Genomic DNA, 26,010 nt, shown 5'->3' with positions numbered 1-26,010 from the left:
CCGGTTGTGGGGATCTTTGTCAAAATTTTTACTGAAGTCGATGTAAGCTACGTCTATAGGTAGATTTTGGTCTTTAAGAGCTGACCAGCTTTCACGAGCCACTAAGTTAGTGAGACAGGAATAACATATTCTAAAACCATGCTGCTTTTCCGAAAGGATCCAGTTTTCACCGAAATACTTAAACAGCTCCTACCGAATAATCTTTTCTAAAATTTTAACAACCACGCTAGTTAGGCTAACGGGTTGGTAGTTCTCAGGTTTATGTTTCGTACCTGTTTTGAAGACAGGACTTACTATGGCGTTCTTCCAGTCTTGGTAAATGACCCTGGGTTCGCAGCGAAGTTAACTAGTTTCTTTATTAACCTAGGATGCAGTTCATCGGGTCCCGTGGATTTGCCTATGTCAAGCTTATTTAGCAAACCAAAGACATCGAGTTCTTTAATGGTCACGTTGTCCAGTGTGTGCGGGGGATTTGTATGAACTGACGGGAAGGGTGTTCATGCGGTATATACATTGCTAAAGTAGTTTGAGGATAATTGAGCTTTACCATAGTCGTCCTCCATTAATGATGAAACATTACTGTCTCCCTATAGTGCTGGAATATTTCCGCTTCTTTTAGTCCTTTAGTTTATATACGAATATTGAGATTTTGTCTCATTAGTACCTAGTGATCTAAATCTTTTCCACATTCCTCTACTCTTATGGTGAAGAGTAAGACCTGGGAGCACTGGACGGCCGTTTCGTCCTATGATGGGACTCTTCAGCAGTGCGTATCCACGATTCCACTCGCGGGATTTGAACCCAGGACCTTCGGTTTCGCGCGCGAGCTCCTAACCACTAGACCACTGAGTCAAAAACTTTTGTGCAGTATTCACGCATATAAATTGTGATAATAAATATTTATTAGTGATATTGGAGATTCTTAGATTACTTGGGGTTCTTAGTAGTACTCTAGTGTGGTAATCTGTGCATTAAACAGTGTCTTGAAATGTTTTAATACTTAGCGATTTCAGCGTATTACTTTGCATATCAAATGTAAGTGAATCTAGTTACTTTATGTATTTTGGTGTATAAAAACTGTTGCTTTTATGCATGATTCAACATAATTTACTAGTTAATTAGAGACTGAGTGTCATGACTCAGGATGGTTTGCCATAGCTCTTGTCCATGAACTTTTTGTCTCCCCATAAAACCTGGGTTCTGAAATCTCTCTATCCCTGGCCTTATACTACCACTGACACTGTTACTACCTCTACTTCTTTGGATTCTGTCTTGAGATAATTTTATCTCACTGTATTAATATGGTATGGCAACTTGAACCAATGTACATATGTATGAGGTCTTACGTTGCATATGACTGGCTGAGCTTACTAGTTGAACAGTGTACTACACTACGAATAAACATTACGATAAAATATAGGAAATAAAAGCAATAAATTACTGAGAAATATTCTAAGCAAAATCTAAAGTGTATATTGAAATCACGAACCGATCAATGTTAGACCACCATCGAAAACCTGCAAGTACTGGATGGCCGTTTCATCCTAGTATGTATAGTTTCTTTCTACATGATTTTGGCAGTAGTAACTGATAAGTTGTTCCTGGATAACTTAAGGTTGTCTTTATGAGGATGCGCTTGTAATACTTTTTTGTATTGTATATTTTAGTTTATGAGTAATCCAAGTTATTAAATGTTCTTGTATCACAAGCTGTGAATCATATGCCTAAATTTTTAACATCACAGCTTTCCCACTACATAGTTGCTGCTTAGGGAACTATTCGTTTGGTTTTTGTGCTTTTTAACAGGGCTGAAATCCTATTTTAAAATCTTACTTCTATGTACTTTTTTTGTTTGGAAATACTTCTTAGTTATGAAATAAATTGTCGGCTAAAATACCTATAATCCAATAGTTGAGTCACATTTTCAAATCACACTCCATCTACTTCGATTTAGGCATTATGGTAGTTTCACTAGCCCTCAAAATTTGAGTGTGGTCTTGAAGCCAAACACAAACGTGTACTTCGTGAAATGAGTTAGGTCAAATAAAACCAATTAGCTTGTTAGTTGCACCAAGCTTTTTAGCAAGGTTAATTGTAAATTTAAATATTGCGAATATTTGATTTTTATACTATCTTTTTAAGGGAATTAATTCCCCAATAAATTATATCTTATATTACCTTTCGTTATGTCAGCCATCTTTTGATTACTTCACATAAACATTTTCTTTTAAGTTTACTAGTTCGTCGTTTATTTTATTTATTTATTTATTTATTTTTTAAACGTATTTTATCTAGGAATTCGAGATAATGGGTTATTCAAAAGTTTTAAGGGTGGAAAATGGAGAAATTCAAATCACTATGAATAGTTTTATTGATGGTGTGTTAAAGTTGATTACATCCTATCGTAAAAGTTTAAATGGTCGTGAAGAAATTGAATTAAAGTGAGTCGAATTTTATTCTTGTTATGTAGTTAGTTTTCAACATTAGGTAAATATTTAGGTATGAGACGTTTTTTCAAAAATTTCATACAACCATATCCCTTGATAAATGTAAACAGCAAGAAGAAGGTTTGTTAAATAAAATGAGTTCATTATATTTCATTTCTCATCGGCTGCATGCAACTTAAAATTACAATAACTAATCTAAATACAATTAATAAATGTTTAGCATACTTTAGTTTATGAAATTTAGATAATTACTCAAAACGTAATGAAAATCATAATCAGAAGAATAAGGTTACAAAGGGTATGGATAAACCTAGTTAAGATTGATGTGTATTTATATGTTGAGAAGTAATAATTATGTAAAGGCTATGAAATTAATAGGTGATTAGGTAATCACTCAACATGATAAAATAAATATGTGAACACCAACCAGATTGTGTAAGAGATGAATATAAAAAAAAGACGCAAGAATAACAAGACGATAAAAAGGTTGGGGACAAGATTGAAAAAAAGGTTAAAATTAACAGGTTATTGGACAAATATCCAACCACCATGGCAGGAAATGGCTAGTTAGACTTTCCTTCTCTATACCTAGGTCAGGTCGGGAACGTTAGATAGCGATTGTGTCCGAAAAACTGAATAAGACTGATGCTTTTCGTGTGTTGATTATTTTGAGTGCATCATTTACATTCACTTCATGTCCACTATCGAGATGTCTGGCAATTGGACTTGTAAAGACTTTATTTCCTTTCGGATATCCGTCTACCAAATAAAGGACGGGTTTATTGAGCAGCATTTCGTTCTGTCCTACTTTATGGCTGTGGAACATGGCCGGTAAGGGTAGAGGATATTCGTAGGTTACTAGTATTTGATCATAGGTGCCTTCGAAACATTGCTCGTATATCCTGGGACCATGGAGTAAGTAACGCGGTTGTTAGGAAACGGGTACTAGGTAAGGATGGAAAATCGATTGATGAAGTGGTGAAACTTCATCAGTTGAGACACGTGTTACGTATGCATAACCACAGACTGCCCCCGACATGCTATGTTTTATGGTGTAGGAGTAGATTGGAAGAGAGCTAGGGGCGGCCAGACCAAAACATGGCACAAATCCATGAAGTCACTGACAAGTGGACTAAACCAGGTGTAGACTACCTGGTTGGGATCCGCAAGACGATAGCAACCGATTATTAGAGACCTTGAATGACATGACTCAAAATCGTTTGCAATGGCGCAGGTGCATACACTCTTTGTGTTCTCCCAAATTTTGATCTCCTTATTCCTCCTTGTCTCTTTTTTTTCTCTCCCCAGATTTATTTCACTAGATTATAACATCTTCAAACCCTAATCTTTCCGATTATTGCTTATGCTTTTACTACCTTTACCACTATGGGATTTGAATCGAGAATTGTGTCTGTGTGCTAATGTGGTATGGCAACTTGAACTGATATACGTACGTATGAAGTTCCACGTTGTTGCTGACTGACTGACCTTTGAATGGTATAGAAAACACCTGGTGTTGTATGGTGAAACCAGTTGAAGAGTAGGGAAGCTTCTTTCGCTCACTTTCTGCTGTTTGAAAGATTTCAAATGACTATCGATAACTATTTTCATAATACATCATTAACACGACTAACGTCTTTCATGGCTCCATGTAACAGCGTAATCTTTTAATAGGAGTCTAGTAATAAATGGTGTGGAGTATTATTTATTTATTTGAACACATGAATATTGGTACAAGAGAGCGCCAATATATATGCACCACACAAAACAATGAGAATTCGAAGAGAAATAAAAAAAAACTAAGGAGCGCAAGAGAAAAAGAGAACAATAACGAAGAGATTGGTGTAAGGTAGTATGGTAGAAATGAGGAAACGGAAAGGTACAATCAGAAGAAATCTTTCAGGTAAGGGAGACACAACCACTTTTTATGAAGAAAGTAAAAGAAGGTTACAGCAGGATCGCCACTGGCTTCTAATCTGAGCCATATCTCATAACGTCTCTAGCCACTGTGTAGCACCATCTCTCAGACCCCAACCAGGGAGTCGTAAAGGACCAACAGAAGCCAGCCCTTTGCAGCTTTCTTTCATGCCACAACACCATGTCATGCACTGACCACCTCTCCGCTTCTTCCAACCAGTCCCAGAGTCGGCAAATAATGCACGACGTAGAATTCTCTGGGACGACATTCGTAGAACATGTCCAAGCCACCGAAGTCGGTGTTTCAAGATGGTGACATCGATTGCATTATCATCTCTGTACCAGAACACACGATGCTGAACCTCTGCATTACTAACATGGTGTCGCCACTGAATGTCAGCAATCCTTCGGAGACAGCGATGATCGAACACGGAGTCGTCTAACGTCCTCAACTCGGAGAGGCCAGGTTTCACAAGCATAGAGCAAAACTGCTCTCACCGACGCGTTGTAGATCCGACCTTTTACAGCCAGACTAACATCACGAAGGCTCGAAAGATGGCCCGGATTGGCATAAGCGTCTCTGGCTTTCACTATACGTGCATTGATCTCATCACTTACGCCACCACCAGCACTTATGCAGCTACCTAGATACACGAACTTCTCGACTACTTCTATCTGCTAACCATGCAGAGTGAGTACAGGATTGAAATCCTGCCAGTCTTGTAGAAGTACTTTGCACTTCGAAGGTGCAAAGCACATACCATACCTATGGATACTGATTGCCAACTGATTAAGTGCGGATTGCATGCCTTGGGCATTATCGCACAGTAAGACAATATCGTCCGCATACTCAAGGTCGAGAAGTCTTTCTCCAGGCAACAGATCCACACCACCATTACTTACATTTATCAGAGCTGTTTCCAGAATGTCATCGATGGCAAAGTTGAAGAGGAATGGTGAGATTGGGCAACCCTGCCTAACCCCACTGCTCGAATGGAACAATGGAGAGAGGTGGTTGTATGCACTCACTCTGCCTGAGGTATTTGTATATAGGGCTTTTAGGATGTTAATAAACTTCTCAGGCACACCCTTCTTCAATAGACGATCCCAGAGAACAGTCCTATCCAACGAATCGAAGGCAGCCCTGATGTAAAGCAACACTACGATTGTTGGCCTTTGATAAGTATGGTGGTGTTCTAACATTTGGCGGAGGGTGAAGATATGATCAATACATCCTCGACCAGAACGAAACCCAGCCTGCTCCTCGCGAGTCAATCTTTCTCGGGTTTTGAACAGTCTACGCAGCATGACGGAAGCCAAAAGTTTGGACGCAATCGGAAGTAGACTTATCCCCCGATAGTTGTTATAGGAACGACGTGAACCCTTTTAAAGATAGGGACAACTATCGACTCATTCCATGACGTTGGTACACTCTCTAGTTCCCAGACCTTTGTAAACAACGTCGTCAATTCCTTAGTCAGGAAGTCACCACCATCTTTAAAAAGAGCCGGAGGTAAGTCATCTGGGCCAGGTGATTTGTAACGCTTCAAGAGTTGGAGTTCCTTGCGGACTTCCTCCTCGTTTGGTGGATCAGTCGTCACCGGCCATGGAGGGCAGGACAGTCTGACCGATGTTGCCGGAGCAGCAGGCCAGTTGAACTGCCCTTCGAAAAATTCTTCCCATCGTCCAAGACGTCGATGGATGTTAGTGATTGGCATCCCATCATCCTCGCAGATTGTTTCACTCACACCGGACTTCTTGCTGCCAGTGACTCGGATGAGTTGGAAGAGCTGCCGGTAGTTACCAGATGCAGCTGCTGCTTTCAGCTCATTAGCACGCTTCGACCACCAGGCTTCTCGGTCCTTACGCAAGCTTCGCCCAATTTCCTTACGTAACATCCTTCGTTTATGGTCAAACTCACGGTCACCCGGAGTAGACCGACGGGCTTCAATGAGTTGTAAGGAACCTGAAGAAACTCAGTGCTTAAAAGCGGGACGTTTCGCGAACCCACAACTGACTGTACCCGCCATTTTCATGGCGTCATGCAATTGCAACCAATGCTCATCTATACTTTTCGGTGGAATGGTAGCTAGCCTAGAAACTAGGTCGGTTCGATACTTACTAGCAACAGAAGTTGCAACCAGCTTGCTAACAGCAATCCGTTGGTGGCGGTCACTTCGTTGTCCACTGAAAAGTAAGGTAAGATTGGCGCAGACCAAAGCATGGTCAGAGTCCAGATAGGTACTCCAAAAGGAGCGGCATCTTGTACACAACCACGCCAGCGGTAGCTGATCGCGATGTGATCAATATGAGTCCAGGCTTGGGACGCAGAGGGAGGACGCCAGGTGGCACATCGGCGATGACTGTGCCGGAAGTTAGTGCTAGCCAGGAAAAGGTGGTCTGTGCACAGTGGCAGTAGACGGTCCCCGTTTTCTGACCTGCGACCAACGAGTCCCCATCGGCCCCCTGAACGACTCTCTTCTGTGCATAGACGCCCGACCTGAGCATTCAAGTCTCCGGCTAGTACTACAATATCTATTGAACGCACTTTCTGGAGAAGGATAGATAACTGGTGGTAAGACTCATCCTTGATTGCATCCGGGCTGCAATCTGTCGGGGCATAGGCAGAGATGACGAAAAGACATCGTTTCTCACTCCGATTTCTTCTCAATTTGATGGAACTCTCTGCTCTAACAGCACATAACCGACTGTTAATGGGGATCCAATCGATTAGTGCTGCCTCAGCTCTAGCGCTTAGTGTAACACCAACGCCAGCAAGACCAGACGAAGATGCCACAGGGTCCCCGGATATACGCACCTAAAACAAGCTTTTTGAAGCGACAGATGGAGAGCGAATCCGTAGTATTTCACCAGTCTTGAATACGGGTCTCGGATAGACATCAAACGTCGATATTAAGACTTTCCAAAGACTTAGCCAGCCCTATCTGTTGTCCGACCTGCATAAGCGTGCGAACGCTGAAGGCAGCCAGTTTGAATGTTGCACGCAGTTTCAGAAAAACTGCTTCAGTACTCATATTCGGTGGTAACATATAATTTTCAACCGGACAGTGACTCGAGAACGTTTAGATACAGTCGAATTTCCACCAAAGACGAGCCGCTGTATAAGTATAAAAGAGGGTGAATAATGTGGTAAATAATAATAATAATAATAATAATAATAATAATAATAATAATAATAATAATAATAATAATAATAATAATAATAATAATAAATAATAATAATAATAATAACAATAATAATAATAATAACAATAACAATAATAATAATAATAATAACAATAATAATAATAATAACAATAACAATAATAATAATAATAATAATAATGATAATAATAATAATAATAATAATAATCATTTGAATCATTTGATTGTTAGTAGAAGCAAGTAAAGTCGTTTCCATAATTATAGGCAGTTCATCATATTTGTGTGTGGGCTGTGATACTGCCCGGGTGCCCAAACTGAAGCAAGTGGTTTTCTTAGGGGGCCACACCCCGAGCCTTTGACCTAAAGGTCTAACCCACAAGGCAGTGGAGCATCGTAAGGAGATGCTGTCCCATGGATGCCGGTGACCAACGATTGGTTCATACACCATTTGTTCCCGCAGGATACTGGAGCCCCTGTGCACCATTGGTTTGGGATCCGGTTAAAGCGCCGGACATTCGCTTTTCATCCTCTCATTTCCGTCAACAACACCCCAGCCACGAGAAGGCAGTGAGTAGGACTTCTCTGGCAGAGGCTGTATACGCGTGGTCGTGTGAGAGTATTTCGAGAGGGAGAGCGGACTCTCCCCACTCTCGGCCATACCAGGGCATTTGGGGGCTTGGTGTGGAGTAAAGATTATCTTATGCATAATTCTTCATCATGTAATTATAATATTTTCTCGTTTTTTATCCAAGCAATAACATGGTCTCATCACTTTATCTAATACGTTAAATTTTCATTCACTACATATGTTTCAGTACCCTATTGTACCAAATGTTTTGTTTTAGAAATAAATGAAAATGAGTCATTTCATGAACTTTTGTATAATCAGATGTACGTTCGCCATCTTCATTCATGTCACTTGGAGATTCTGCTTTATTATCTTCGAGTTTTGGGTGTCTAAGGATGATGATGTAACAGTTAAGGTTAAACTATTTGACTGCGGCATATTATTGTCTTAATGTCAACTACAAACCTATAGATTTTTTAGTGTCTCAAACAATTAATTCATGTGACTTCACCTGTTCCTGTAAAGTAATTGATTCAGTTGAGCCATTCTTTGGAAGCGTGAAACAAATCACGTACCAACGTTTTTCGTCATCGAGTAATTGAGGAAAGTTCATTCAGCTTCAACAAGTTATTCAGTTGACATGAAGTTGCTATTCTTAGTAATTCACCAATAGTAAAATGCATATTATCAATTTCAGATTACTATGGTAGAGTTATGTATCTCACAGTGGATTGTATGGATAATTTATCACAATTCCGTTTACAAGGTTGAGGTCTGGTAAAACGAAAGCAAATACATGTGCGCTGTATTTATTTATCATCTCAGTTATAAAAAACTTAGTAAATAAAGTACCTAAAACACTAAACATTAATAGATAAGCGGAATAAAGCTAGTTACTGTTATGAAGTCATTAATTAACTCATCTGCATAATTTTTTTTACCTTAAAACTTAAGATTCGCTTTGTTATAGTAAATTAAATAAGCCTGCGTTTAAAAATTATATTTACTTTAGGTTATGCTTTTTGTACGTCATAACATATGTATTGTTAAGTATTCAATATCTTTGTATGTTATGATATTTTCAAATGATCCTGTATTTATTTCTAAAAGTGAATCACAGTTATAAAAATTGTATTAGTGGTACTACCTAATCTAAATGTAAACTGGACTTTTTTCACACTTTCTATCAACATAACACTAAGAAATCAACAAGATGACAAGCAAGTAAGTCGAAATAATAATGTCATTAAGAGTGGAGACCAAGCAGAGAATAAATGAAACCAGTTAGTGAAAAACATGAGCGGTGTTAACACTTTTAAAGGGAGATAAAAAATGGATTCATTTCTGTGATCAATGTTAAGACGTCATTGAAGATCTATCGATCGCAGTCAGTTGATGGCTTCCAAAAACAAAGTTTATCGCCTCCCAACGCGTTTCAGATCCATAATTAGTTATTTTATACATTGATTTTATGACTTGGTATACAACCCATTAGTTTTTTTCAAATCTGCTATTATGCTATTGTTGGGATATTCAGGAAAATATCCCAAAAATTATCCTGTTAAGCCTAATGCTATCCTTGGACATGAAATGGTATCATCTTATTGGTTAATATTTGTTTAACGTGTCATTTTCCTACTGGCCATTGTTGTACAATGTTATCTATTTTATGGTACGTTGTGGTCTGCTTGACTGGTATATAAACAAAGTATGTTTGAAATATAATGATTCATATATCCGAGGCTGAGACTTGCATCCTGGACTTAACTGGCTGGACTAGACAGGGAAGCGGGGCCAATCAGAACCCTAGGTCGTTCTGTGTGTTTGCGCGTCTTTGGTCCGATCAATAATTCGCTACCCCTCTAATCAGAAGCATATTTTCACAGTTATAACAGCTATTCAGCATCAGACCCCAGAATAGTCGGTGATAGAGTGTGTGTGACACATATCAGTACCGTACCTCTAGTATCAGCCTTACACTGTAGCTCCACTATGCACAAGCAATGTTTCTATAACATTTATTATAGAATGCTAGCAAATTCATGTCTTCTACTATCATTGGCTATTTATCCCTATCATAGAATAATACAAAGCAGACTACTTTACTGTATACTCGCCTTTTGATTAAAGAAAATAGACATCTGGTTATCTGCAAATGACATTCATTGATTTTATGGGTAAAAATATAATTAATTATTTATAATCAAGGCACCAATTTTGTATTTACATACTTTTTTTCGTTCTGTTTTTTATGTTTTGTAATTAGTTTTCATCGTGTACAGTCAGATTTAACTCAAGTACAAAAACTTTATCGAAGATGTCAGCAAAATTTGGAAGAAACACAAAGATCAAATGAATTAATCAAAGAAAGGGAAAAACAAGCTTTAAATGATAAAAAGTTACTTAATGATCGTTTGAAATCTACATGTAATGAAGTAAGCTTTTGTGGATGAAAATTCTCTCTTGTAGTTACATTTTTAAATTGTTCTGAATGAATATCATGACATTGGATGTATTTGTAGTTTAAACATAATCTTTGTTTGGTGATTTTCAATTTAAATTGTCTAGAAATAGCTACTTCTCTGCGGCTACTCTTGTTACTTGGGAACAGATTAGTGTTGCTAGCTTTCGCACATGAAGTTTAGCTCGTAACTAAGTATGCTGTTGTACCACTAAGTGCACTAGGACTTCATATTTTTCACCGTTGTTGCTACCTTGACGTGGTGGTCGGGCTTGCCTATCGTGATGAAGCAACCGAGCTATACTGGCTGGAACAACCGTTCCTCAAGGTCCTACCATGTCAGACAGGTCGGTTGAAGAGCGGTAAGACTAAAAGCAACAAACCCAAGGTCCGAAGGCGAAGTCGTACTGCTGACTGTACAGAGGTGTGACAGCAGTAAGGTGTTTCCCTCGGACAACCAGCATCTGCAGCGATGCTGCCTTCCCACAAGGAGGGGTGGGGTTAGAAAAGGTCGACCCTAAAAATGCTCACCTCACCTTACCTCACGGATTTCCGTCTCCGGCGGTAAGGCCCTTTGAAGAACAGAGCTAACACGTCAAAAACCTTCCACAAAAAGGCCGTGCGCGACCGGCCTCAATCAGTTGTCCCTTGGGCACTGCGGTCACGCTCTCAGGTCACTGAGACCGCCTCTAATCCAATTTCCTTTTCAGGTACCTCCAGAAGAACCCCTCCACGGTGTGGGCAACCGGGAAGTGATAACCGCCCTCATACCTCTAACAGCACCCAAGACCATTGTATTCATAATCAACCTTCCTCTTCAATTCCTATTATTCCTCCTACATCGACTTTCAACCCTAAACTTCCTCCTTCGGCTTCCTCCTCAAGTGTCACCATAGCCAACGATTCTAGTGCTCAAAACTCTGTCCCAGGTCTACTGAAACCTCGCTCCAAACTACACATTGGAGCTTTCAACGTACACACTCTGTGTCAAATCGGTCAGCAGGCTTCCTTGGCTAAAACCCTAGAGTCTCTTTCCATTGATGTATGCTGTGTCTCCGAAACACGCATACAGGATTCCAGTGTGGTCATTCACTTGACCTCACCTCGGCAAAACGGAGAGCCAACGAGATACACCCTCCGTGTATCTGGTGACCCGATGGCCAGTTCTCGTGGACTGGCAGGTGTAGGCATAGCACTAAGCATGAGGGCGGAACAAGCACTGCTAGAGTGGATCCCCGTCAACAGTCGTCTATGTGCTGTTCGGCTAAACGGCTCCGTAAAAACTCGGAAGGATAGGGACACACGTCGTTGTCTTTTTGTCGTTTCTGCCTACGCTCCCACTGACTGCAGCTCAGATGATGTGAAAGATGAATTTTACAGAAAGCTGTCCGAACTTCTTCAGGAAGCTAAACGCTCAGACATAGTACTCGTAGGGGTGACTTTAATGCTCAGATAGGTAGCTTAAACCAAACAGAAAGGCATTTAGGTGGATATTTTAGCATTCCGGCACAGCGAACAGATAATGGTGATTGTCTGCTGCAAACGCGCTCAGACAATCGCTTATTTTTAGCAAACACAAATTTTAAGCATAAGGAGAGACATCGTCTAACATGGCGACCCCTACACCAAACCAACGATGGACTTGAATAGACCATATTGCCATCAGTCATCGTTGGAGAGGGTCGGTAGAAGATTGTCGCTCATTCTGGAGTACCTGCTTGGACTCCGACCACGCCCTAATACGGGCACGCATCTGCTTGCGCCTCACTGGACGCAAAAAGCCCCATTAAAAGATCCATTAGAACTGAGTTGAGTAACGAGAAAACCAAAAATAGGTACTAAGAACAACTGAGTTCACAATTAGGTAGTTCTGAAGACGAGGCTGACCCAGATGTTGCTTGGAAAGACATACAAGCAGCTGTGGAAACAGCAGTGACATCTATTAGCGACTTAAACCACAGAGTTACAAAGAACCAATGGATTTCTTCAAAGTCTATCACACTGATGGATTCTCGCAAACTCGTCCCATCAGGTTCCGAACATGATGAAGAGCGACAACAAATCAGATCTAGGTTAAGAAAAAGTCTAATAAACGACCGTGAGCAGTGGTGGGCAATGAAAGCAAAAGAGATGGAAAAGGCGGCGATTATAGGGAACACAAGACAGCTTTACAGACTAATAAAAGAAACTGGAATTAATAAGTCAAGTGTAAGTGAGATTATATCGGAAAAGACGATACTCTCATCTGCTCCCAGTCCAGACGTTTAGAACGATGGGCGGAACATTTCAGAGAACAGTTCAGCTGGCCTTCAGCTACTCTACAACTACCCTCCATTCCCAGACAGTGTGAATGGAACATTGAAGTAGGTCCCCCAACTCTAGCATAAGTTCAAAAGGCTATAGTTAATCTGAAACGAGGAAGGGCAGCTGGTCCAGATGGATTGGCTCCAGAGGTCTTTAAGGATGGTGGTCCAATTTTAGCGATTAGGTTGACTAATATTTTAGCTAAAATCTGGGAGTTAGACGTTATTCCATCTAACTGGTCACAATCACTTATCGTCCCAATATATAAGAAAGGGTCAAAATCATCCTGTGACAACCACAGAGGGATTAGTTTAACTAATATAATATCTAAAATACTAGCCTCGATAATTATCAGACGCCTAACTAAGACTCGTGAACTACAAACACGAGAGAATCAAGCTGGCTTCAGAACTGGTCGTGGCTGCATCGACCACATATTCACCATTCGTCAGATTCTAGAACACAGGCATACTTATCGGCGTCCGACAATGGTGGTCTTCCTTGACGTAAAAGCAGCATTTGACTCGGTAGACCGCGAGATTCTGTGGCAGTGTCTGTCATTGAAAGGCGTACCCCAGAAGTACATAAACCTTGTAAAGGCTCTTTACTCGAACACTACTAGTCGAGTCAGAGCTTATGGCGAACTGCCATCTGATTTTGCAACCTCAAGTGATGTCCGTCAAGACTGTCCACTTTCTCCATTTTTGTTTAACTTCATCATAGATCTACTGATGGAGATAACTTTCTCGTCGACTGAGTTCTCGGGTATTGATCTCCTACCAGGAGGTCCACTTATCGACTTAGAATACGCAGATGACATAGTCCTGTTTGGTGAAGACGCTTACAAAATGCAGAGTCTTCTGGTAGCACTCAGCAACAATGCCAGAATGTTTGGAATGCGCTTCTCTCCCTCGAAATGCAAGTTGTTGCTTCAGGACTGGTCTGCGTTAACACCTGAACTAAGGATAGGGAGTGAAGTAGTGGAACGCGTTGACAACTTCACTTATCTTGGAAGTCTGATCAGCCCTAATGGGTTGGTGTCTGACGAAACCTCAGCACGGACTTGAAATGCTCGTTTGGCTTTTGCCAACTTGCGCCACCTATCGCGAAGGCGAGATATCCATCTATCAATAAAAGGACGAGTATAGTGCGCGGCAGTCCGTTCTGTTTTAATTTACGGCAGCGAAACATGGCCATTAAGAGTAGAAGACACTCGTAAGCTGTTAGTATTTGACCACAGATGCCTTAGAAATATTGCTGGCGTCTGCTGGGATCACCGGGTAAGTAATAGTGAGGTTAGACGCAGGGTATTAGGGAATGATGGTAAATCAGTTGATGAGGTTATGAATCTTCATCGACTGAGGTGGTTGGGCCACGTGTTACGTATGCCTGAATACCGATTACCACGACGTGCAATGCTATCCGGTATTGGAGATGGTTGGAAGAAAGTTAGGGGCGGCCAAACCAAAACGTGGCATCAGTGCTTGAAGTCACTAACTTCTAGTCTGAGCCATGTTGGTAGATGCAGACTACTTGGTTGGGGTCCGCGTGACTTTCGTAACCAATGGTTGGAGACTCTTAGTGACATGGCTCAGAATCGATCACAATGGCGTCGGTGTATACACTCCCTGTCTTCCCTTAAACTAAGAGATTAAAGTCACTTCATATCTTTCTTTCTACGAACCAATTCTTTCTTCTTGTACTATATCTCTATATGCAAACTTTCTCTTATATATTACCACCTTTGACCTAACCACTTCTATGAATCCAGTGTGCATCTTGTTGTGCTGATGCGGTATGGCAACCTGGACCGATGCACATATGTGCCTGGTCCTACGTTGTAGCTGACTGACTAACTGTTTCCGCTTTGTTCAGTAATAGAAACATCCTTTATCTTTAAATCTTTTGTTTACTATTAGTGTTTAACTAAGAAATCATTCAGTAGTTTGAGTCGAACCCTAAGGAAATTAAACGAAACATCAACTTACAGGGTCATCTAGTGGATAAATGGTTTTCATAGCCAATTTTATTTAGTTGGAAAAACCAGTAACAGGATGTTTTTTATAGTCTGATTCAAGCATAACCAAAAGGAGCTTAAATTTAACTGTTCATATTTGTTTGGCAAACCTGACAAGTTTACAGTTCAAAGAAAAACAAAGGAAATTTAAGTAATGAATATTGAATCAGAAAAAAAATTTGTATACGTACGGCATGATTTTCGTCGAATCGGATTTTTTTTTATCAGTATGATGACCGAACATCCGTAGTAAAGAACCATCATTTGTCGTTAATTAGAATGATAAATTCTCCATCGGCCACCTTGTAACATGGTTTTATTATTAAAGGAATTTCAGTAAGTTGGTAGTAACAAACAGTCCCGAAATTTATGACTGGTTAATAATATATTGAAGGATACGAAAGTTATTATTATTTGAACATATAAATATTGGTATATAAAGGAGCACCGATTCCATATGCGCTACACAAGTCACTTGGTTTGTGTGTGATCTGTGATATTGCACGGGCGCCCAGACTGAAGCAGGTAGTCTTCCTAGGGGGCCAATACTCGGGGCCTTCGACCTAAAGGTCTGGTCCACAAGACAGTTGAGCAACATCAGGAGATGCAGTCCCATGGTAGTCGGTGACCAACAATTGGTTCACACGCCATTTTTCCCTTCAGGATCCTGGAGCTCATATGCACCATTGGTTTGGGACCGGGGTTTTCCAACTCCCCTAGGTGGACCCTCCGTATCCACCAACCTGGTTAAAGCGACGGACATTCGCTTTTCGTCCTCTCAATTTCGTAAACAACACCCCTGTTGCGAGAATGCTGTGAGTAGGGTTTCCCTGACAATGGCTGTATACGCGTGGCCGTGCGAGAGCATTTCGAGAGGGAGAGATAATCCTCTCGCCTCCGGCATACGGAAGTGCTATATATATATATATATATATATATATATATATATATATATATATATATATATATATATTCTCACGCCTGTTACCCCTCACGGAGAAGCATAGGCCACCCACCAGCATTCTCCATCCCACTCTGTCCTGGGCAATCCTTCCCAGTTGTTTACAGTTGCTATCCACCCTTTTCATGTCTGCCTCCAATTCTCACCACAGTGTGTTCTCTGGCTTTCTTCTTTTCCGCTCCCCTTCAGGATTCGAAGTAGGCACTTGCCTTGTGATGCAGTGTGATGATTTCTCCAATGTATGTCCTATCCATTTCCATCGTCTTTTCCTAACTTCCTCTTCAGCTGGAAGCTTATTTGTTCTCTCCCACAGTAGGCTGTTGCTGATGGTATCTGGCCAATGGATGTTGAGTATCTTGCGTAGACAACTATTTGTAAATAATTGTACCTTCTTGATGATGGTTGTATTAGTTCTCCAAGTTTCAGCTCCGTACAGTAGAACTGTCTTGACGTTCGTATTGGAGATTCTGACTGTGATGTTGGTTGACGGTTGTTTTGAGTTCTATATGTTCTTCAGTCGTAGGAACGCGGTCGTTGCTTTGAAAATCCTCGTCTTTACGTCTGCATCTGATCCTCCTTGTTGATTGATGATGCTTCACAGATATGTGGAAGTATCCACATCCTTCAGAGCGTCTCCATCAAGTGTTATTGGGCTGGTTTTCTCTGTTTCATTTTAGTATCTTGCTTTTTCCCTTGTGTCTGTTGAGGTCTACAGATGTAGTGGCTGCTGTTACACTAGTTGTCTTTACCTGCATTTCTTCGTGTGTATGAGATAGAAAAGCCAGGTCGTCTGCGTAGTTCAAGTGGTCTAGCTGATTCTGAGCTGTCCATTGTATTTCACACTTCCCGTCAGATGTTGAAGTCTCCATAATCCAGTCAATCACCAGAAGAAAGAGAATGGAGAAGATTCAACAACCTTGTCTGGCTCCGGTCCTCATTTGAAATGCATCTGCTGTCCTGCTCTCATGACTTCGTACTGTAGTCGGTCGTATGAATTCCCTATGATGTTGAAAATGTTTTCAGGTATACCATGGTGTTAAAGAAGGTCCTATAGGGTCCTCCCATGTATACAGTTAGATACTTTCTCATAGTCAAGGAAGTTGATGTATAGTGACGAGTTCCATTCAATTGATTGTTCAACGATGATCCGTAGTGTCGCAATTTGGTCTGTGTATGACTTATCCTTACAGCATCCAGTCTGTTGATCTCGAGGTTGGGCGTCTACTGAATCCGTCATCCGGTTCAACAACTCTGTTGAAAGCTTTTGCTGGTACCGATAGTAGTGTGATGCCTCTGTAGTTTTCACGTTTTCTGAGATCTTTCTTTGATATCTCGATGAGGTATTCTTCTTTCCAATCTCTCTGAACCTGTTCCTCTTCCCAAATCTTTCTGAATAGAACGTGAATCATGTTTGCAGTTACTTCCACGTCTTCTTTCCAGCTCTTGATTTGTCGCATGGCCATCCTGAAGGTCTGCAGGTGCTGCTTCTATGTCTGGTGGATTCAGTGTGGTTGGTCCATTTACGAGTTCCTCAAAGTATTCTGCCCATTTGTTTCTTTGTTCTTGAATCTCATGATTGACTTACCTTCTTTGTCCTTAAACGGTGTCTCTGATTTACCATATTCCCCTGCTAATTTCTTCGTTATGTTATATGGTTGTTTCATATTTCCTTCATTTGCAGCTTTTTTTACTGTCACTGCTAAGGCTTCCATGTATTTCTGCTTGTCAGCTCTAATGCTGTTGCTTGTTTGCTTCAATGTATTCAGTTTGTGTCTCGACTTTCTTTTCTCTTTTTCGGCTGTTGTTAATCACTATCCTCTTGTTCTTCCTATCTCGAATCTTGTGCAGGGTTTTTTGACAGAGATCCATTCCTTATGATGATGTTTCTTGTTACTTCTGACACTGAAGTTAGTGTTTGTTTGATCCCTTTCCAGTTGTCCTCCATAGTAGTTTCTTCTTTCAGTAGATCTTGTAAGGCTTGGAACCTGTTATAGAGAGTTATCTTAAATTCATTGAGTTTGTCAGCATATCGAAGGAAAGCTGTATTGAGTCTTTGTACTGCTGTTTGTCCAGTTGTCCATCGCTTCTTTAGCTTCATTTTCATCTTGGCAACCACCAGGTGGTGATCTGAGGCTATGTCAGCTGTTCTCCTGATTCTCACGTCTTCTATTGTCCTTCTGAATTTTTGGTTGATGCAAATGTGATCTATTTGGTTCTCCGTTAGATGATCCGGAGGAACCCATGTAGCTTCGTGCATGTGTTTGTGGGGGAATATTGTGCCACCTACAACCATTTTGTTGAATGTCCATAAATTGGCGAATTCCTCGCCATTCTCGTTTCTCTCTCCCTGTCCTGAGCACTTCGCTATGATTGGTTGCAGCCTCTCATAGAACTGATCTTTATCGTCGTCGTTACTATAATCGGTGTGTATAACACTGAATTCACGAAATTCTCGCCTAAAAAGTGCTTTTCTTGCTTTTAATAGCATCAGTGCAACTCGTGCGTGCAAAGCATTTTCTTCTTCGTGATCAGAGTATAGCAGCATCTCTCTCGCATCTATCTTTTTCTGACCAGCTTGGGTCTAATGGGTTTTGCTGATTCCGAACACCGCCAAGTTGTATCGCCTCATTTCGGTAGCTATTTGACTGGTCCTTCCGGTCTCCCACATTTTCCATACCTATATAAATTGTAGCTCTGGTTGTTAGAAGAGCCATCAGCCTCGTGACTTCCGAAAAATCTCGGCTTTCATAATAAGGCGTCATAATTCTTCAACTTCCATGTTTGAGTTTAAATGGCTTAATTTGTTTGATCTGGTTAGTGTTTTTAGTAAAATTGTTTTCTACGGGATGAGATTGCCGACCCCATTCCCAACTCTTCTTTACCCGGGCTTGGGACCGGCAGTAACTCTAGAAGAGCTACAGGCGGATTATATATATTGACAACAACGATTGATATAAATACTTTTGTGATTTCCTCTAGATATTCCTAAGATTATATTGAATTCCAGTAAGTTGCCTGTTACTTCTTTGTTTATAGCTTCGTAAAGTTCAGTCAAATTTCCAACGACATGAAATCCAATTTCTACACGAACGTCGTAAGCTAGAGAAAGAAGCAACGGATCTTCGGAAACGCTTAACATTTTTAATTGACAAAGCCACTCCTAACTGGAACAAAGGACAAAAAACAAATAAACCGTCTTGTTCTCCAACGGTTTTATCAATGTCACAGTGGTTTTTATCGTCAGAAGTTGATAAAAAGCCTGAAATAACAAATGGGGAACCATCCAGTTCCCGGAGATTTGGAAGTACAATTCGAACTAATTCTGGTTTAGGTAGTGCCAAATTTGAGTCAGTTACCTCAGTCAATAACTTTGATTCTCACATCAAAGACGATTTGGATGTTCAAACCTCCAGGGTATGTGATAGTTTGTCTAGAAGAAAGGAAGCTCTCGGTGTTCGTCCAGTGATTAATAGTTTAGGGGTTTGATTCACAATTGAAATACTCTACCTACCCTACTTTCTAACCTTCAAATAATAATTTCAGTTAGTAACCTGTTACATGAACCTGTATATTTTTATTTATGAGTTTGTATTATTTTATTGTTGATATTCAGGACTGAATTTTGATCGGTCTTTATTGACATTTATGTATTTTCAGTGGTTCCTTGAATTTGATGGGTTTTTTTTGGAAGATCTAGTGTATATTTGAATTGTACCTCGGGATGAAATCCAAGGTACGCGTTTCGTTCATTGGACAAGTGGACGTATATACGAGTGTTAATGTTCACAATGTGACTTAAACCCTGTACTCGTTTTTTACTTAGCTACTGAATCCAGATAGCCAGTAATTTGTTTAACGATTATGAGTTAATGGCAGCTGCGAAAATTTCAGTGTCGTGTTGTTCAAAGTTATACATACTATCAGTATAGGGTTGTGGAGATTATTATGTTTTTGATTGAGATCATGAACCGATTGATTTTAGACCAGCATTGAAAACCTGGGTGCACTGGACGGGCGTTTCGTTCTATCGTGGGTCTCCTTAGCAGTGCACATCCACGATCCCACTCGCGGGGTTCGAACCCAAGGCCTCCAGTCTCGCGCGCAGACGCTCAACCTCTAGACCACTGAGTCGGCACCCAACGGTGTTAATGTCTAACCCTTAACCAACCCACGAAATCGCGCGACCATCTTGTACTGAGGTAGATACCTGTCTCTACCCGACACGGATTAGCTCCACATGCATATTAATTATTATTATTATTAATAATAGCTTTATTCAATATATTGTTGGGACAATATATTATTCTCAGCACGAAGTATTTCAACAAGTTACCTTTTCTTATTTCATGATTGATTCTGATGATAAATATTGAGTGATCGCCAGTCGGATATGAGCAGTCCAGGAATTGACATCTGAATAATGTTCATTATTTTCAATACATACTGCCAGCCACCACGGTGTCGCTGACTGTACTTTTTGATAACCTGTACAGCAAAAGGTTGCAAAATTTTCACAAACGCCCTAAATGGGTTTTGCAGCTAACAGACATAGCGATGTGTTAAAACAAACAAAAACAGATGGCTTGTCTAAATATTCAGACGGTAGGAACAGGTAGCCCAGATATTCAAGCAGGCCGCCTTCAGATGGAGAGTAATAATCACTTGCGAACGAATAAGTTGGGAAGCTTCAAAATGCCAGGAATTCTAACTCAGTGATCTAAATGTATTATCATTGTTGATGGTGAGGACGTATATGTATGTACCTTTTTTCATATCTTGTCTAGGCTTTTGTTTTGTGATAATGAGTTTGAGTGCCTTCATGCCACTTACTAACTGTATGTAATCTTTCGTTCCTGATTGTGAAAGAAAATTATTCGAAATTAATTTACATTTCGGAAACAACGATTAAAGAGACCAGGAATATTTATTTATTTATTTCAACACATACATAATGGTACAAAGAGGCACCAAATACATATGCGCCACACAAATCTCATTCGATATATGTGAGGGCTGTGATACTGCCCGGGTGCCCAAACCGAAGCAAGTGGTTTTCTTAGGGGGCCACACCCCGAGCCTTCGACCTGAAGGTCTGATCCACAAGGCAGTGGAGCATCGTAAGGAGATTCAGTCCCATGGAAGCCGGTGACCAACAATTGGTTCATACACCATTTGTTCCCGCAGGATACTGGAGCCCATGTGCACCATTGGTTTTGAATCCGGTTAAAGCGCCGGACATTCGCTTTTCATCCTCTCATTTTCGTCAACAACACCCCAGCCACGAGAAGGCAATGAGTAGGACTTCCCTGGCAGAGGCTATATACGCGTGGCCGTGTGAGAGCATTTCGAGAGGGAGAGCGGACTCTCCCCACTCTCGGCCGTACCAGGGCATTTGGGGGCACGTGGTATCGAGATATATATCTTAATGTTGGGAAATTAACTCAACTGTTATGCAACTCACCTTAATGTTAATACTACTGAGGAGTCTCGCAATAGGACGAAACGGCCGTCCAGTGCTTCCAGGTTTTTCCATACTGGTCTAGCTTTAATTGACTCATGATCTCAACTATAAAAATTAGTATTAATTTTTATAACATTTTTTCTAACCTATGGTTGAATTATCCAGCTCTGTTTAAGTATTCAATACTTTTACTTATAGGCTGATTTCTCATCATTAATAGTTCAACAACTGGAAAGTCGCCAAAATGACTTACTTTATGAGAATCGTGAACTTCGAGATCTTGTCAGTCAACTCTCTTTAAGAATGATTCGATTCACTGATTTTCTCCAACGACATTGTACTACATGGGTACAAAATGATGATAATGTGCTTCACTCCAATGAATTCGATGATGAATTCTTTTCACTTGATGACGAAGAAGACGACGGCAATGAGTATTTTAGACGAGAATCATTCGACGAAGATTATTCAACTATTGCCATGTCTAAAGAAAATGGTCGTAGAAAATCAGCTCTTGTTAATAATCTTTTAATTGAATTACCGTATGCAGTAATTCGTGATGATCTTACCAGACGCGTACGTTATGTATCTCGATGTCTTTGGTGTAAATTAAAATGTTTAGCCAAACACTATACGACAAAAACAGGAGTAACAACAGAGAGAAATGTAACAGAAAATGTTGTAAATTCACAAACTTTTGTATTAGGTTCGTTTATCATGTTTTCCTAATATTTTAAATGAAATGTATTTCACTTTTTTTCAGCAGCCCGCCAAATGTCATCACATCAATAATATCTCTATATTATAATAGAAGACTTGTGAAGACTGCAGAATTTTGAAGTGTATATCATGAACTAACATCACCAGAAGCGGGTTTTGTGGAGATTTTAGTAATTTAATATTTGAATTCATGATTCAATTAAAACTAGACCACCATGGAAAACCTGGAAGCACTGAACGACCGTTTCATCCTAGCATGGGACTCCTCGGGAGTGCGCATCCACGACCCCACCAGGTATCAGACCCAGGATATTCAGGTCTGTGTGAATACTTCGATTTTGTATTACTGAAGTCACCGAGGAAGTTTCACACTAGAAGGAAACAAACTATCCAGGGATTTGTGTTTTTCAATGTTTGTCTAATTAATATTAATCTGTGATGCGATATATATAATTTTGGCATATGTCAGTACTTGAAACGTAATTTTATCTGATCGAGCATTCCTTTCAAATTAAGTATCCCTACTCGACATCTATATAATAATACAAATGCATTTGTGATCCTAATATTTAATCATTCAGTTGTCAGATTACAGTGTTATTGTTTGACCTCACTTATCAAGACTTTTTGCCCGTTTTATGACTAGGATAATTCGCTTCCATACAATAAACGTGGCCCACGCATTTACACCCTCAGTTACTTGGTAAACATCAGTCTTTCGTTATTTCTTTGATTCTTATAATACAGCTATTCATTAATTAATTAATTATATTGTTTATTGTCTGCTAGACTATATACTTAAGTCTTTTCTCCGTATATGTCTAGCTTTATTTATTTTACGTGCTTATTATATTTACTAGACCTCCCAAGGTCTGTTGATGGAGATAATGAATATGATGAAGTGGAACTATTAAAAAGTCAGTTAGCTGATGTGAAATCTTTGGCTGGTTGTAAGTCTTTATTAAAGGGGAAAAAGTTGATTATGGAGGTTAGTTTGTGATGTAATAATATTTCTATATACATGTTTATATGGAATAGATGGAATGTAGTTAGTAATGGAATTCAGGACACGCGTTTCGTCCTATTTAAAACTCGTTATCTCGATGTATCTGAATCCTGGAGTTGACCATTAATCCGGGATAAAAATGCGCCTCCTGAATTCTACTGCTAGTTACATTCCATCTATTTTATATAAGTCCGTGTCATAACTGCCAATATCGAAGCCATCTGCACATGATGCACATATGCCAACCATGACTGATCGAATTTCAGCTATAATATCAACAACGGAATAATCTGAATGATTACAAGTTTATTTATACATAGGGTTTGTAGAGGCTTGTTTAATGTGAAGGTAGATTTATTAGTTAACATTAATTATATCTGTGACATTAACCATGCCAAAAATGAATGAGTCAGTCACAAATGACATCAGATAGTCTCGTCAAATCCACTCTCTAACCCTATCATCCTTTGATGTAAGCCTATTTTTAGTTAATATTTATGGTCAAGTAATTATTTAAAATAAAATAATTCAGAATATCCATTGCTTTGTTATATTTTGGAGTTCATCATGTTTTATTGTCTCATGAGTAATGCGTTTATTATCAGAATGGGTTTTGTGGAGATTTTAGAAATTTCACAGATTGAAATCATGAGTCAGAGCTTCAACTGACTCATGATTTCAATCTGTGAAATTTCTAAAATCTCCACAAAACCCATTCTGATAATAATCAACTGCTCACTAGTGACTGACTTCAGGAAAAACTCCCGAAGTTCTAGTGAGAAGCCGTTACCAGTGGAGTTCAACCAGGTCTGTTGTGAGATAGGAACTCACTGAAGACAATGGTGTACGGTGGCGCAACTTCGTGGATTGGTTGAAGTTAGACATTAACACCGTTGGATGCCGGCCATCTCAGTGGTCTAGTAGTTAAGTGCTCGCGCGCGAAGCCAGTAGGTCCTGGGTTCGAGCTCTGCGTGGTGTGGGATGCGCACTGCTGAGGAGTCCCATACTAGGACGAAACGGTCGTCTAGTGCTTCCAGGTTTTCAATGGTGGTCTAGCTTCAACTGACTCATGATTTCAATTTGTATAATGCGTTTATCTTAGTTCTAATTTTTTTCAGTCTCTAGTGTTAGGTCCATGTCTTATAATTTTATTGCCGATTGTTTGTTGTGCTTTTTCATGTCATCGTCACTTAGTTTATAGATTTTTTAATCATCATTCTGGAATCATCTTTTTGACTGGTCAAATAGTGATGTGTCAGCTTGGCGTAACTCATGATAGGTTGTGACTAATGAGGAAATTGTTATTCAAGCTAATAACCTAAACAGCTCAGCAGGGCGTCTCGATCTTTAATAGCTATGGAGAATTATTCTCGAAAAATAAAGTCTACAAGATCATTCAATACCTGATTAAAAGTTATTCAAAAGCTCTCACAAAATTACTAAATTTCCTGACTAGTTTCTCTAAGATAACTGGAGACCTGAATTACGTGCTGATTGAAACTTTCCATCAGGGCGTATTACACTCTCGAGGATGCTGATTATATCCACGCGTTCGGAGATGCTTCTCTCAGTAGTGATACAGTAAGATATGTTACCATTCAGCTATCGGGACCACAACTGATCTCCTTTAGGTCCAGGACTTTCTCCCTGTCATTTCTCATCCAAACGATCTATACGATTTTGAACCAACTGGAGTAACCGTATCACATCTTGATCGGTAGAATTTGATCAACATTTAGGATTAGACTAACACAAGATTAATTTACCAGTATCGCCTTGATAGGAAGTTAGTTTTTTATTATCAATAATAATGTAATCATGGTCGTCCTTGAAATGTTATGTTATTACCATTCAATATTACAAAATAACGAAGTGATGTATTGTTTTAAAATATTGTCAATCTTAATAGAAAGATTCTTTATTTTCTCTCCCATAAAGCTATCAAATTGCCAGATTCGTATAAGTTTGCGGCCCGAGTGTCTTAAAAGCTGGATACATTTTCTTATATGAATAGAAGTAATTAAACAAAATGTGTACGTGTTTTAAGGATAAAATCGTGCAAAACAGAATCCGAATACGTTAGCTGATCTATTTTTAACTAATCAGCACTAGTGGATGAAGCAAAAAGGAGTTTCGTACATAAATTTTATATGAATCTTCGTGTTTTTGCACGTTGTTGTTCTGAATATTTTTTGAAATGCTTTCCTATTTCAAACATGTTTTCATTCTGATTATATACAATTTGAGTAAAAGTGATTAAAATGTGCTAAACAAGAAAAACTAACTGCACATTTGATAGTTAAATCGAAAGTAGAATGCTTAGATTAGTGGCAAATCAAACGACTTAATTTGTTTTTAAATACTTATGTAGTATTAAAACACACGGGGATGTTGTCTACACAACTAAAGGATTCAGGCTTTTATATTATTAACAATCATTTACATTTTGGTAAATAATACTCCATCAGCATCATGTTATTATTAATAAAATATAATAACTAACATCGTCCTACTTTTATTCTCATTACTTTAGTGGTAGTAGGAATTCAATGTTTTTTTTGTATCGTTCCATGATACGCCTTTATTGTTCATATATTATTTATTCCATCTTCGCTTTACGTAGGATATTTTATTCTCAAGTTATAACTTGGACAAAATGAAATTTTTGGATTTAACCAGTTCGAATCCGGAACTTGATGGGAAAAATGAAGTACACTTTGACAAACATAATGTTCCTTTATTATTGAAGGAATCCAGTATTCGAATTTCAAAGAAAAATAGAGTATGTAACAGTTTTTATCATAGAATTTGATGAATTATAACTAGTAGTGATTTTAATCTTTACATTCTTCCCATAAATTAGGTAGGAAGTTTGTTTGTATACTTAAAGCGCATATATGTTTGGTGCCCTCTTGTACCAATATTTATGTGTTCAAGTAAATGAATGTTGTACCATCTCTAAGATGTTAACCAGGAAGTCGCA

General features: G+C 39.4%; 1 protein-coding gene across 1 annotated transcript in view; it reads left to right on the top strand.

Moving 5' to 3' along the window:
- The window catches only part of SSX2IP (Afadin- and alpha-actinin-binding protein), a 31,515-nt gene that overhangs the window by 2,115 nt on the left and 3,390 nt on the right, over positions 1-26,010 (top strand). The window contains exons 3-8 of the mRNA XM_051210386.1: positions 2,296-2,441; positions 10,364-10,532; positions 18,877-19,254; positions 21,500-22,007; positions 22,882-23,009; positions 25,651-25,809. Coding sequence (XP_051070372.1) covers positions 2,296-2,441; positions 10,364-10,532; positions 18,877-19,254; positions 21,500-22,007; positions 22,882-23,009; positions 25,651-25,809 — 1,488 coding nt within the window. The remainder of the gene's footprint in view (positions 1-2,295; positions 2,442-10,363; positions 10,533-18,876; positions 19,255-21,499; positions 22,008-22,881; positions 23,010-25,650; positions 25,810-26,010) is intronic.

This window comes from Schistosoma haematobium, chromosome ZW, assembly GCF_000699445.3.
Source record: "Schistosoma haematobium chromosome ZW, whole genome shotgun sequence".
Lineage (NCBI taxonomy): Eukaryota > Metazoa > Platyhelminthes > Trematoda > Strigeidida > Schistosomatidae > Schistosoma > Schistosoma haematobium.
The sequence above is the reverse complement of the archived record's forward strand: the minus strand, read 5'-3'. Positions and strand labels throughout refer to the sequence as shown.